Source organism: Cannabis sativa, chromosome 4 (assembly GCF_029168945.1).
Source record: "Cannabis sativa cultivar Pink pepper isolate KNU-18-1 chromosome 4, ASM2916894v1, whole genome shotgun sequence".
In the NCBI taxonomy this organism is placed as follows: Eukaryota; Viridiplantae; Streptophyta; class Magnoliopsida; order Rosales; family Cannabaceae; genus Cannabis; species Cannabis sativa.
In genome coordinates, this window is record NC_083604.1 from 75,890,931 (window position 1) to 75,903,302 (window position 12,372).

The 12,372-nt window shown below is 31.4% G+C and overlaps 1 protein-coding gene across 2 annotated transcripts; it reads left to right on the plus strand.

The window, feature by feature from the left end:
* The first annotated feature begins 1,994 nt into the window (after positions 1–1,994).
* On the plus strand, positions 1,995–5,576 carry LOC115712668 (BTB/POZ domain-containing protein At3g50780). Of its 2 annotated transcripts, none has more exons than XM_061114551.1 (3): positions 1,995–2,123; positions 2,297–3,748; positions 4,271–5,576. In XM_061114551.1, exons 2-3 carry the CDS (start codon positions 3,101–3,103, stop codon positions 5,225–5,227), a joined length of 1,605 nt encoding a protein of 534 aa, XP_060970534.1. In that variant the 5' UTR covers positions 1,995–2,123; positions 2,297–3,100; the 3' UTR covers positions 5,228–5,576. The 2 variants fall into 2 exon arrangements, with proteins under 2 accessions (XP_060970534.1, XP_060970533.1); XM_061114550.1 differs by having other exon boundaries at positions 2,025–2,208.
* The last annotated feature ends 6,796 nt before the right edge of the window (positions 5,577–12,372 follow it).

Consider the following 12,372-nt stretch of genomic DNA (forward strand, 5'->3'; position numbering starts at 1 on the left):
GTATTTATAGAAAGTGTTAAAAGACCACTAATACTTAATAATAATAATAATAATAATCTTTACTTTAAGAAAAGGTAATTAAGAAATAAGAGTTGGCATTTTTAGTTTTTAGAGATGGGAAATGGACCTTTGACCAAACTTGGTAGAAACAGATTAGTGGGTAAGGCTATATTGTTTTTTGCTATAAAAGAAGAGAAAAGATATGTGGGGAAGAAAAATATATCAACCATTGATGAATATGAGAGAAAAAGGTTATAAAATCTTTGGAAAATATTCTTGTAATAAAGTGGGTTAATTAGTTGGATAGCCTAACTTGTTTTTGTTTTTGTGTGACAGCTTTGATAATTTTAATGGTCGGATTTATTACGTGTTGGAATACTAAATTTTGGCTTGATTTTGGTGCGTTTCTTAATTTAATGTTTTTATATTATTTTATGCTCTAAACAAACCACAACAGCACTACACCCTAAAAGAGAAGAAATTCGAAAATATATAAATAATCACAAAAAAGGGTAAAGTTGGTGTGTAGTAGAAGCATTACAGTAAATTAATATTATTATTTTTATTTTTAGATGATTTTTAAAATAATTAAGAATAATGGAATCTCATCCCTACCCCACATTATGAGGTGGGAGTTCACTTTTTATTTTATTTTTATAGAAATTTCACTTTTTATTTATCTATTCATATTTTTCTCTTAAAAAGTAATTTATCTATTCCTTTTGTTTGGCCATAATATATATTTTTTTAAAAAACTATTTATAATATCTGCTTCAAAAATATACATATATAAATATCTGTCATTTATTAATATTCTTCCTTAGATTTTTCAAAGCTTTCCTTTTCAATGTATATCAAAATCAACAATATGTATGTAAAATTTAGGGAATTTTTGTGTTAAGATACTGTCGTCAGTAATGACATTAATTTAGATTTTTTTTATGACGTTTATTATAATCATAGCAAATCTCTTGTAAATTTAGAAAAAAATAACAATAATTACAACGCTAATATTAATTACAGCTCAAAAATTATGTTGCATGCATAAATATTTGAACGTGTTTTGAATTCTAATTTCGACATCATTAACTATTTAAACTTTATAAAAATTTGCAAAATACTCATTATAATCAATTTACGTACCTAAAATAATATCAATACCAGTACGAAAAATAACCTTCGACTCTCATATTTGAAATTTGAATATTTTTTTATGACACTTTCACCAAAAAAGGGAATATATTAGAATATTAGAATTTTGGGAAAATATAGCATTATTTTTAGTATTTATTACTTAAATTAAAGTATGTGAAACAAAAGAAATATGTAGTCTAGTTAGACTAAGACTTTGCTTGTCTTCCATCGTTTTCATGAAATCAGACTAATATCATATTTGAAAAATACATATAGTTGACTTACAATGCCCCCATATTTCGAAACAAAACAGTAATAGAAAACGAGGGCAATTTAGTCATTTTAAATAGAGTATAATTATAGGGAAATTTTATTTACACCCCAAAATTTTCTAAAGGCACCCCATTTTAATAATTTTTATTTTATATAAAATTTATATCTTTAATTGTACTAAATTTTTTTAACTTTTTTTTTCCAATTCATATTCTTAAAAAATATACCTATCAAATAAAAATAAATTATATTTTAAATATTATGAGGAAAAAATTAAAATAAAAAATTATATGAAATTTTCTTAGAAAAAATTAAAAAAAAATATACATGAGTTAGAAAAAATTATGAAAATAAAATCAAAATAAGTATTGAAATTAACATAAAATAATGTGAGAAAAAAATTTTAAAAAAATATTAAGAGTAATTTTTAAAAATTATTTAAGTTTATATTTTTTTTAATAATGGGGTGTACTTATCATTTTGTGGGGTGTAAATAGAACTCCCCTAGTTATAATACTGCATAACAGAGAAACTTGTTTGTCTTGTAGTATATTGGCCTTGAAAATCTAGCAACGGTCCCCTAAAGCAACGGTGTTAAATAACAATAAAACAAACAGCTAAGAAATTATGAAAGAAGAGAGAGAACAAACAAACAAGGCATGCTCTGTTTGATTGCTGAGAAAGTTTTCTTTCAAGAATGATAGAAAATATTTGGAGTGAGTGTTGTAATCTATTGTATTCATTTTTGTATAGCTTAGCTTAGCTTAAGACTTTATAGACTTTACTTACTTTACAAAATTGGTAAGTAGAAAAACAAAAACATAACCCATGAGCCATCAATCTCTTTAAATTACTAATCTTTATTATTATTGCTTTTTTTTTTTTTAAGGGGTGGGAGCCTTGTGTGGGTTTTCCTTTCTTTTCTTTTTTCTTTTCACTTTGTAAAATTAAAGTTAAGGGCACTAGTGCTAATTATTCCTTCTCTGCATTTTTCTGTTTACTGGTTCCCCTGATGCTTGACACCAGAGTTCACACTCAATCATTTTTGGGCACTCGTGGCCTTAAAATTTACTAGATAAAAAGATGGGGTTTTCAAGAGATGGAAATGGGAAGTAGGGGGTAGTAACTCAGTTGTCGGCAAGTTCTCTTCTTTCTCTTCTTTTTTAGCTGTTTTTGGTTTTGGATTATTTGGGTTGTGTAGTGTTAATAGTAAAGACCCAATTTTTTTTTTCTTTTTTCTTTTTAACTCTTTGTTAATTGGTTTTTGTTTGTCTCTGAGTTTATCTCTAGTTTAGATTGATGGAATAGTATCTTTTGTTTGTGCTTTTTGCATTGCTTTTTCAGTTGAAGCAAAGTTGATATTTTTAGCTGGTATAATATGAGTTGTTGTGGGCAGTTCTTGTTTTAAAGGATTGAACTTTTTGAGTTTATGGTACACAGGATCAGTCTCAAAAGCACACTTAGTTTTTCCCTTTGTTATTTCATTAAGGATATATAATAAGATTGGTGGAAGGTGAGGTTCAGCTTTAGTTGCAGCTTTGCCCTAAATTTTCTTATTCTTATTCTAATTCTTCTTCTGTTATACCTAGAGAGAAGAGAAGTTTAGTATTCTCAAAAGGGTCAGACTGGTTTTCTTTTATTGTTCTAAATGTTGGATCTTGTTTGAAGAAAGTTATAGCCTTTAGTTAAAAAAATGGCTGAAATTAGGCTTACAAGGGTAGAACAAGGTCATACTAAGATTAGAAATGTCCCAATTGCAGTAACCCCAGAAGGTTTCTGGTGTTGCCCTTCTCCTGTTGTGTTTCAAAAGACTATCAAAACTCAAAATACCTTAAACAAACCCAAACCCTCTTCACCTCCTCACAAGATCAATCCCCATAGAAAACAAAACCCAATGTCTGAAAGAAAAATACCCTTTACACCATCAAGGTCAGCAGCTATTTCTGATGGTCAAAGAATTCTCAACCCTGAGATAGTAACTGAGGGACCTGTTCTTACTTCATCTGTTGTTACAGAGAGACCCCCTAAACCAAAAGTTGATACTTTGCCAAGGAAGGTAGCTATTGAGTTTGGTGAGGCTGGAACTAGTGATATGAAGGTGGTTTTATTGGGAAAGCAAGGATTTTGTGTGAAGTTGAGTGTTCACAAAAATGTTCTTGTGGAGTTTAGTACTTTCTTTGCTGATAAACTCAATGAAGAACAATCCAGTTTGTCAAGTCTTGAGATTAATGATTGTGAAGATATTGAAATCTATGTTGAGACTGTTGGGCTGATGTATTGTAAAGAAATGAAGCAACGGTTGATCAAGCAAAGTGTCTCTCGTGTACTTCGTATTCTCAAGGTATAATCAATTTCATTGTTATTTTTCAGTACTCTAATTTTGTTAATATCTTGCTAGAAATCTTATAAGAAGTTTAATGAACTAATTCAACATTACAAATGTCTGAATTGCTTGAACTTATATTATATGGATCATTATTTACTATGTAAGGCATTGTTGGTCATAGATAATTATGTTGCTATTAGTCATCATCAAGTGCAGAATATGTTACTATTTGATATTTGTACCAATCAAGTTTTCTTTGCAATGCTTTATAGTCATTAGGTGACTTATAATTGAAGCAAAATTGTATGACCACCTTACTTTACTCTTCTATTAGCCTTGTCACAACTGATTGGTATTCATTGGTGATGATTCCACTTTTCTTTTTGGTTTTCTTTATGATTATTACTAACCATCATTGCTTGCTCACTCAATGAAATTGAATATTTCAACTACATTTTTCTTTATCCCGGGTTAAGCTTTGTCGATTAGATTAGTATGTTAATACAACCGATCTAACCCGAGATGCAATAATTTCAGGTTGCAGAACAACTTGGGTTCAACTCATGCATCCATTCATGTTTAGAGTACTTAGAAGCAGTGCCATGGGTTGGGGAAGAAGAAGAAGAGAAAGTTGTCTCGTCGGTTCTAAGACTCCAAGGTGAGGGTATAGGGGTATCCCCAGTGTTGAAAAGAGTCTCTTCTGAAATTTCAAAGCCCTCAAAAGACACACTTGTTCAAATCATTGAACTTGTTCTCAAAAGCAACGATGAGAGAAGCCGGCGTGAAATGAAGTCTGTAGTCCTGAAACTCCTCAAGGAAAATAGTGGGCTCCCAAGCTATGCAGGCTCTGCTGACATTTGCAATGAAACAATTTATGGTTCATGCCAAAGTTGCTTTGATTCACTACTGTCTCTGTTCAAGCAGGCTGCAGACCCCGAGTTTTCTGATAAGCAAATGGAAACTAGAGAACCCGTGGTGAAGCAAATAGCTTTAGAATCTGATAATCTGTCATGGTTACTTGAGATCTTAGCCGATAGGCAAGCAGCAGATGAATTTGCAGTAATATGGGCAAGTCAGCAAGAATTGGCAACCTTACACGAAAAGCTCCCTATTGTGTCTCGCTACCATGCCAGCTGCATTACAGCGAGACTATTTGTTGGCATTGGAAGAGGAGAGCTACTACCATCAAAAGATACTCGCCAATTGTTGTTGCAGACATGGTTGCAGCCGTTGATCAACGACTACAGCTGGTTGCAACACGGGTGCAGGTCATTTGATCGGAAGGTTGTGGAAGAAGGAATTGGTAGGACAATCTTGACTTTACCATTAGAGGAACAGCAAAGTATTATGCTTTCATGGTTAAGTAGTTTCCTTAAAGCTGGTGATAACTGTCCTAATCTTCAAAGGGCCTTCGAAGTTTGGTGGCGAAGGACATTCGTTAGACCCTATGTCGAAACACAAGATAGTAGTAACTCGTTTCAAACAGATAACTAAAAGAAGTTAATCTAAATGAGTTTGAGAGTGATGAAATAATTATGTTTTGTAAATCTAATGTTGGCTGGCTACTCAAATTATCAGGGTGAAAAGGACATATTATACATATATGGTGGCTTGAGTTGAAGATAAAACACTCTTGTGTCCATTGGGAAAAAGCTCATTTGGGTTGATTGATTTGATTTGTTGGTTTATGTAAAATTAGTGAAAAAGAGTAATCTTTATGGTTTTGTTTTCTCATTGGGTATGAATGTGTCATTGTGGATAATATATATAAATGCTTTGGATAATGTATTTGTGTACTTATCTATACTTATGACTATATCAGGAGTCTATTATGTTCTGCAAATATTACATTTTTCATTTGGAAACATGATGAACAAGAAGAAAGTAGCAAAATTGGGCTTGAAGCTTTCCTAAAAGCCATTATTTCATCATTGGAATTTAGATTTTTAGAGGGGAAAGAAATAAAGGAGAGGATTAATAAATCTTACAGCATTTATCCCACAATATATATCTTCTAAAAATAAAAATAAATTAATGAGTTATGAAATATCAAGAAAAATTTGTTTCATAGAATTTGAGTTCCAAACAAAATCTAATCTAAATATTGAATGTTTATGTGATGAAGATATTTTAATTAGTTTACTTTTGGAATAATGATATTTTTGGGCAATTTATTTTACATATCACTTTATATATGTGTAACAAAATATGCACAAAACAACATTTTTCAATCAAGAGCACTTAATTTAGCTCAGTGAAGGTGAGAGATGTTTTTTTTTTTTGCTAAATGAATATGGTATGATATTTTTGCAAGATGAATATTCATTTACAAAATTTATGATTCAATTTGCACTAAATGAATATGGTATTGGTATGGTATATTTGCACTCTATTAAGATCCAATATCTCTCAACTTGACTTAGCTTATCTAAAAGATTTGTTTTTTTTTTTTTTTTTTTAGTTTGCTTGAAAATTTATGGTATTTTTAAAATTCATTTAGCAAATAATTGTTAACTTTCCAAAAACCTTAGTGTTGCATATATAAGTAAATCACCAAATTAACCAGTGTAATTATAATTAACTCATAAAATTAAAGCTAAGCTAAGTAAAGTTGAAAGATATTGGATATTTTATGTGAAATTAAGTAAGTCCTGAATATTAATACTAGCTTTTGGACAAGCAATGGGTAGCACTCAGAAGTACGCAAAATTGGACAGATTTGTTGATAAAACGAAATGTGAAGAATTAGCTTGAAATTTAGAGGCCATAAATGACTACCAAACTAGTCAATTAATATAGATATATTTGGTTACAAATATGTAATAGGAAACCTAGTTTACATACATATGGTATATGGTTGGTAAGTAAATTTAATAAAACAAAATATAGTATTTAAAATTAAAAAATTTAACATATATGGAATATGTTATTTATGATACCATAGAAAATATTAAAATTCCTTATAATATTTTATTTTTAAAATAAAACAAATGAAATTACAACGATCGCCGGAGTTGTTACTAGTGCTAGAAAAATGTCGCCAAAGTTTGCTGTCGGTGCTAAAAATCACTGGAGTTGTCAATGGTGTCAAAATAGTCACTGGAGTTTGCTGTCGGTGCCGGTAAAGTCACCGAAGTTGATTTCAGTACTGAAAAAGTTATCGAAATTAGTATTGTCACTAGAAAAATTACTGAAAAAAATTACTAAAAAATTCGTCGGAGTTGTCACCGTCATTCGAGTTTGATGCCGGAGTTGTCAGCGGAGATAGACGTTAGAATCTGACTAATAAAAATCAGTTACGTTTATCTGCTAGTAAAAAATATAAACAATGAAACCAATTTCTTAAAATAATAAAAAAAATATAATATTTAAACACGGAAATGAGTTATTTAGTACAACCAATTAAAAAATTGAACATACATAACACACCTAAAAAAACCAATTTCAAAAACTACAAATAAACATATAAAACTATATAAAGATAAATCGAAAAAGAAAAAAATGAACATACTTCAAAAAGAAAAAAATCTATATATACCAAAGATGAATCCTAACAACTTGGATCAATTTACTATTTTTTCTTCTTGATATGGAGGAAGTTTTTTCTTGGAGCCAGCACTTAAAATCTTTAGCAACATCTTCTATTACATTTTTACTAAACGAATTATATTCCATCTGAACAAAAACACAAAAAATAAATGAAAACCAGTTTCATCATACAACAATAATGAACATTATGAAATCAAACAAAAATTAGTTTCGTCACACAACAATAATAAAGATTATGAAAATAAAACAAAAATGATATACAATGAAAATTGAAACCAGTTTCGTCAATTAATCAAATGGGAAAAAAATACTCACAAATATAATCAAAACAACACACACTGCACATCAATAATTCAAAAATAAAATATAAATGTGAAAACTAATTTCGAACCTAGAAACAAAATAATAAAAAAGAAACTTAAAATAAAAAATATACAATAACATTATAAAATGGAGCAACTCCATTACTGAACCCTTAAAACCTGTGAAATCAGTTTCGAACTTGTGAACCTTATAAAACTAATTTCGACACTACGAAAAGTTATAACAAAATATAAATGCTAAACAATAAAGTTAACTAAAACCCATTTCATTAAGCAATCAAATGAAAAAAGAAAAACCCACACACACATACAAAAAAGAAATTAATCACAAATATAATAAAAACAATACACAATATATAACAATAATCTATGTTCCAGGTCCCAGGTCCGGGTCCCAGGTCCCAGGTCCCAGGTCCGGGTCGAGGTTTAGACTCAGGTCCGAGTCCAAGTCTGAGTCCGAGTTCGGGTCTGAGTTTGGGTTAGGGTCCAAGTCCGAGTCTGAGTCCGAGTTCGGGTTCGATCGAGTTTGGGTTAGGGTCCAAGTCTGAGTCCGGGTCCGAGTCTTGGGTTCGGGTTCGAGTCCGAGTTCGAGTTTGGGTTCGGGTCCAAGTCTGGGTCCGAGACTCGGGTCCGGGTCCGAGTTCGGGTTCGGGTCAGAGATTGGTGTTTACTCCAAATCTTTTGTAAATATAATAATACAAGCTAATACAGACCATTTGTTATGTATTAAACAATACAACATACATTGTATTAAATAATACAATACATTGCTTTATCCAAACATAGTGTTATTTATTATTTAATACAATACGATCCTTATACGGGGTACCAAACGAGCCCTAAGTGTATTATTCTTGATCCTTTAGTCCTATATGTCATTGGGTACCTGAGACTATCATACCTGCATATTTTGTTCGTGTTGTTAGGAGTTTTTTGCATTATTAAATGTGGGATTTTGGTATTTGTTTCATTTGGGGATTTTTGTTCTTGGTATTAGGTTATTTTTAGCCTACGTTTCCGGTCACTTTTTATAGTTATTTTTCTTCTTTGTTATTATCTTTGGAATAAAATTACGCTAGTTTTTTTAATTTCATGTTTTGACACTTATAATGTATAAATTGGTCAAATTTCGAAAAACGGTGATCTATAAAATAAAGAAAATTTTGTAAGAAAGTAAACTTATAAATTCAAGCCTAAATTCGACTATGTTCTGATCAGATTTTGGAAAAGTCAAAACATAAAAGTTTTAGATCTTTTTTTAGCTTTCCAAAACATCTTGAATCAGTTCATTTGGAGTTTGTATGTGAAAGTTATGCATATTCTACTGAGAGAGGTTGAAGTAGGAATATTTTGGTCGCGACTAATATTCATGGCCGCGATGAGCACGATTTATGGCCGCGACGAGGGACTACTGAAATCCCATTTTTCACTTTTCTACAGTCGCCGCGGTGAGACTATGGGCCACCATGGTGCCGACTCTGTACGGGTCTAGGAGAACTTTGTCTTTTCTCGTTTTTGGGCTAAAAAACTCTATTTAATGAGAGGAGGTCGCGAATTATAGAGAGATAGACAAAATAGAACTCTAGAAACACAAGAAGAAGACTCTTGGAGCGAGTGTAGGCAATCCGTGACAATCCTCCATCTAGTTTTATTCTCTTCTCTTGATTTCTTATGTTTTATTTATGTTTAGTTTAATTATGAATTTGATTATGTGCTACACTCTCTATTTAGGAATTTGATGGATATTGACTGAGAGTATTCTATGGACTAAATCTATTTGATTGTTCTTTCTTTCCCTATTATTGTGATTTATTCATATTTATGCTTATTACACGTGTTTGATTGGCTACTTTATGCATGATCTATGATCTTAATACAAAATTTGAAAAATGAGTATTGAGAAAACTCTAAATGAATAAAGTTAGATTTTGATGTGAAACACAAGTATTTACATAGTTTTTGTGATTTTTAGATTATATATTACTTAATGCAAATTGTATGTTGTTCTATCTCAGAGATGCAGTAGTTGACTTGTACAATTTAGGACTTTTATGATCTGAAAAGAGTTTAGGTTAATTTATAATCTGTCATCACATAGAATAGAGGATCTCTCTTTATTTTCTAAGTTGTCTGATAATTGGTTAAGAAAATAAGAGCATCTTATTCTATTATAAGATATCTTCTAGGGTTAGGTTTAGAAATAAATAGAATTAAAAAAGATAAAATAGTGGCTCTTAATTGAACTCCTTGGCCGAACCCTTAATGTGCCTTACAAGATTTCAATTTTGCCATTTTATTTAAGAACTTATCTTTTTTTTCACAAATGTCATGTTCATTTAACCATTTCTAATGTTCATTTAAACCTTAATTTTTTTCCTTGTGCTAATTGTACACATGTTAAATACACACATACTACAAGAAATGTCACTTTTGCCAGCACAAAATGTGCTGGCAAAAGTTAGTATTGCACTGGTAAAATAGAATTTACTTGTGATGTGTTGACAAAAAGGGGTTGGCAAATCAATGTTGGTATTACAATTTTTGCCAGCATAAAATGAAAAGCGCTGGCGAAAATGACTTTTTCCAGCGCGTAAATGCGCTGGTAAAAGTTAGATTTTAGCCACTGTAAATGTACGCTAGTAAAATTTTGACCACTTTACCAATACAGTTTGCGAAATGTGCTGGTAAAAGTTACTTTTTTAGCACACTGGTAAAAGTGACATTTCTTGTAATGGTACATGAGCATGTTCATCAAGTTTCAGGAGAAATTTTATTTGTGAGATACTTTTCGATAGAAAAAGTGTAGGCATTGTGTTCAAGATCTTAATGCTTCACAACTTTAAATTAGAAGTTTAAGATTACAATGGTTTTGTAATCGTTTAAATAAGTCTTATAGATTAATAAATCTTTGCAGATTGTTGATACGCATATAATTTAATGTGTTATTTATTTTTATATGTATCTTCTGTTTTAAACTATTTAAGCAGTTATTGTATGCGTGAAAACAATTATGTATGATAAATACAATTAACTATTTGTTACAAATTGTAGTAATCGAACTCATAATAAAATCTAGTAATAAGAAAGTTATATATATTTATAGTAACTCTATAGCTAGTCCATTGAGTGGTCCTAATTTGTGTGTGGGTAGCAATTAATTAATCTTTCCAAAAAATACAAAATGTACGTACCATTCTACTCTGGATCCTATATATAAGCGATAAAAATGGGTACATACTCAGTGTTGGTCTCCTTCTTGAGATTGACTAATAAACATATATATATAAATATATATATATATATTATATATAATATATAGTTTCTCACTTCCAATTAAATATAGGAATGACCACTCTCTCAAATTAATATGACAGGACAGCCTACCTAGCTTGGTGGCCATCTCATGTTCTACTCTCTATTTCAAAGATTATTAATAGTGTTAGGAATGCAGCTTCGAATTGTTGCCTCATGCAACCTGAGTTCTTGGACAGAACTCTAACTCAGTAACCAAAACCAGAAAACAGAGTAATCAACCAACACAAGTTGTAAAACTGTATGAATCTTATTGAATGAATCAAATTGTATTTACATATATACAAGTGTCTTGATTAAGAGTAAGCTAACTAAACTAGGATTAACTAATGCCTTATATACTCGGCAGTTAGTTAGGTACAATTAGTTAGGAAGTTAACTAACTCCTATGACACCTAGACAGTTAGGAATTAACTGTCAACCGCCAACAATAAGTGGCAACTACTTCACAGATTTCCACCTTAGTTGTCACTTAAAGTTGGCCTCACGGTAGTGATTAAGCAGGCTCTGAAATTCCAAGTTGATCTCGAAATTTGTTGAACTTTGCTGTAGTCACTACCTTTGTAAGTATGTCTGATGGATTATCCTCAGATGCTATCTTCTCAAGCCTTACTTTGCCTTCTGCAAGTATGTCTCTGATGAAGTGTAGCCGAACATCAATGTGTTTGGTCCTCTCGTGATACATCTGGTTCTTGCTTAAGTGCAAAGCACTTTGGCTATCACACGAAACTGTGATACATCTTTGATCAATGTTCATCTCTCTGCTCAAACCTTTAAGCCAAATTGCTTCTTTTATTGCTTCTGTACAAGCAATATATTCTGCTTCAGTAGTTGACAATGCAACTATGGATTGCAGGTTAGCTTTCCAGCTTATAGCACACTGATTTAAGGTGAAGATGTAGCCAGTTTGTGACCTTCGAGTGTCTGTGTCTCCTGCATAATCAGAGTCGACAAAACCCTGCACTTCTTGCTTAGATGACACTGACATGTATTTGAGTCCCATGCTTGATGTTCCTCTGAGATATCTCATAACCCATTTAACTGCATTCCAGTGTTCAAGACCTGGATTTCCCATGAACCTACTGATCACACTTAGGCTGTGACAAAGGTCAGGCCTAGTACATACCATAATGTACATTAAACTTCCCACTAGATTAGTGTATGGAATTGTTTCCATCTGTTTCTGCTCCTCATCTGTGGTAGGTGACTGAGTTTGTGATAGTTTGAAATGTTGTGCCAAGGGTGCACTGACAGGTTTAGCATCAGAGAACCCAAATCGATGCAAAACCTTTGAGATGTAATCACTTTGAGATAGAATTAGGCTCTTATTATTTCTATCTCTTAGTATTTCAATCCCAAGAATTTTCTTGGCTGGACCAAGATCTTTCATATCAAACTCAGAACTCAGTAACCCCTTTACCTTCTTAATTTCTTCACTGCTTTTGCTTGCTATTA

Bases quoted from the DNA above. Each gene is read 5' to 3' on its own strand.
- LOC115712668 (XM_061114551.1), top strand. From the start codon at position 3,101: ATGGCTGAAATTAGGCTTACAAGGGTAGAACAAGGTCATACTAAGATT. The intron at 3,749-4,270 runs GTATAATCAATT...CAATAATTTCAG, and splicing joins GTGTACTTCGTATTCTCAAG to GTTGCAGAACAACTTGGGTT.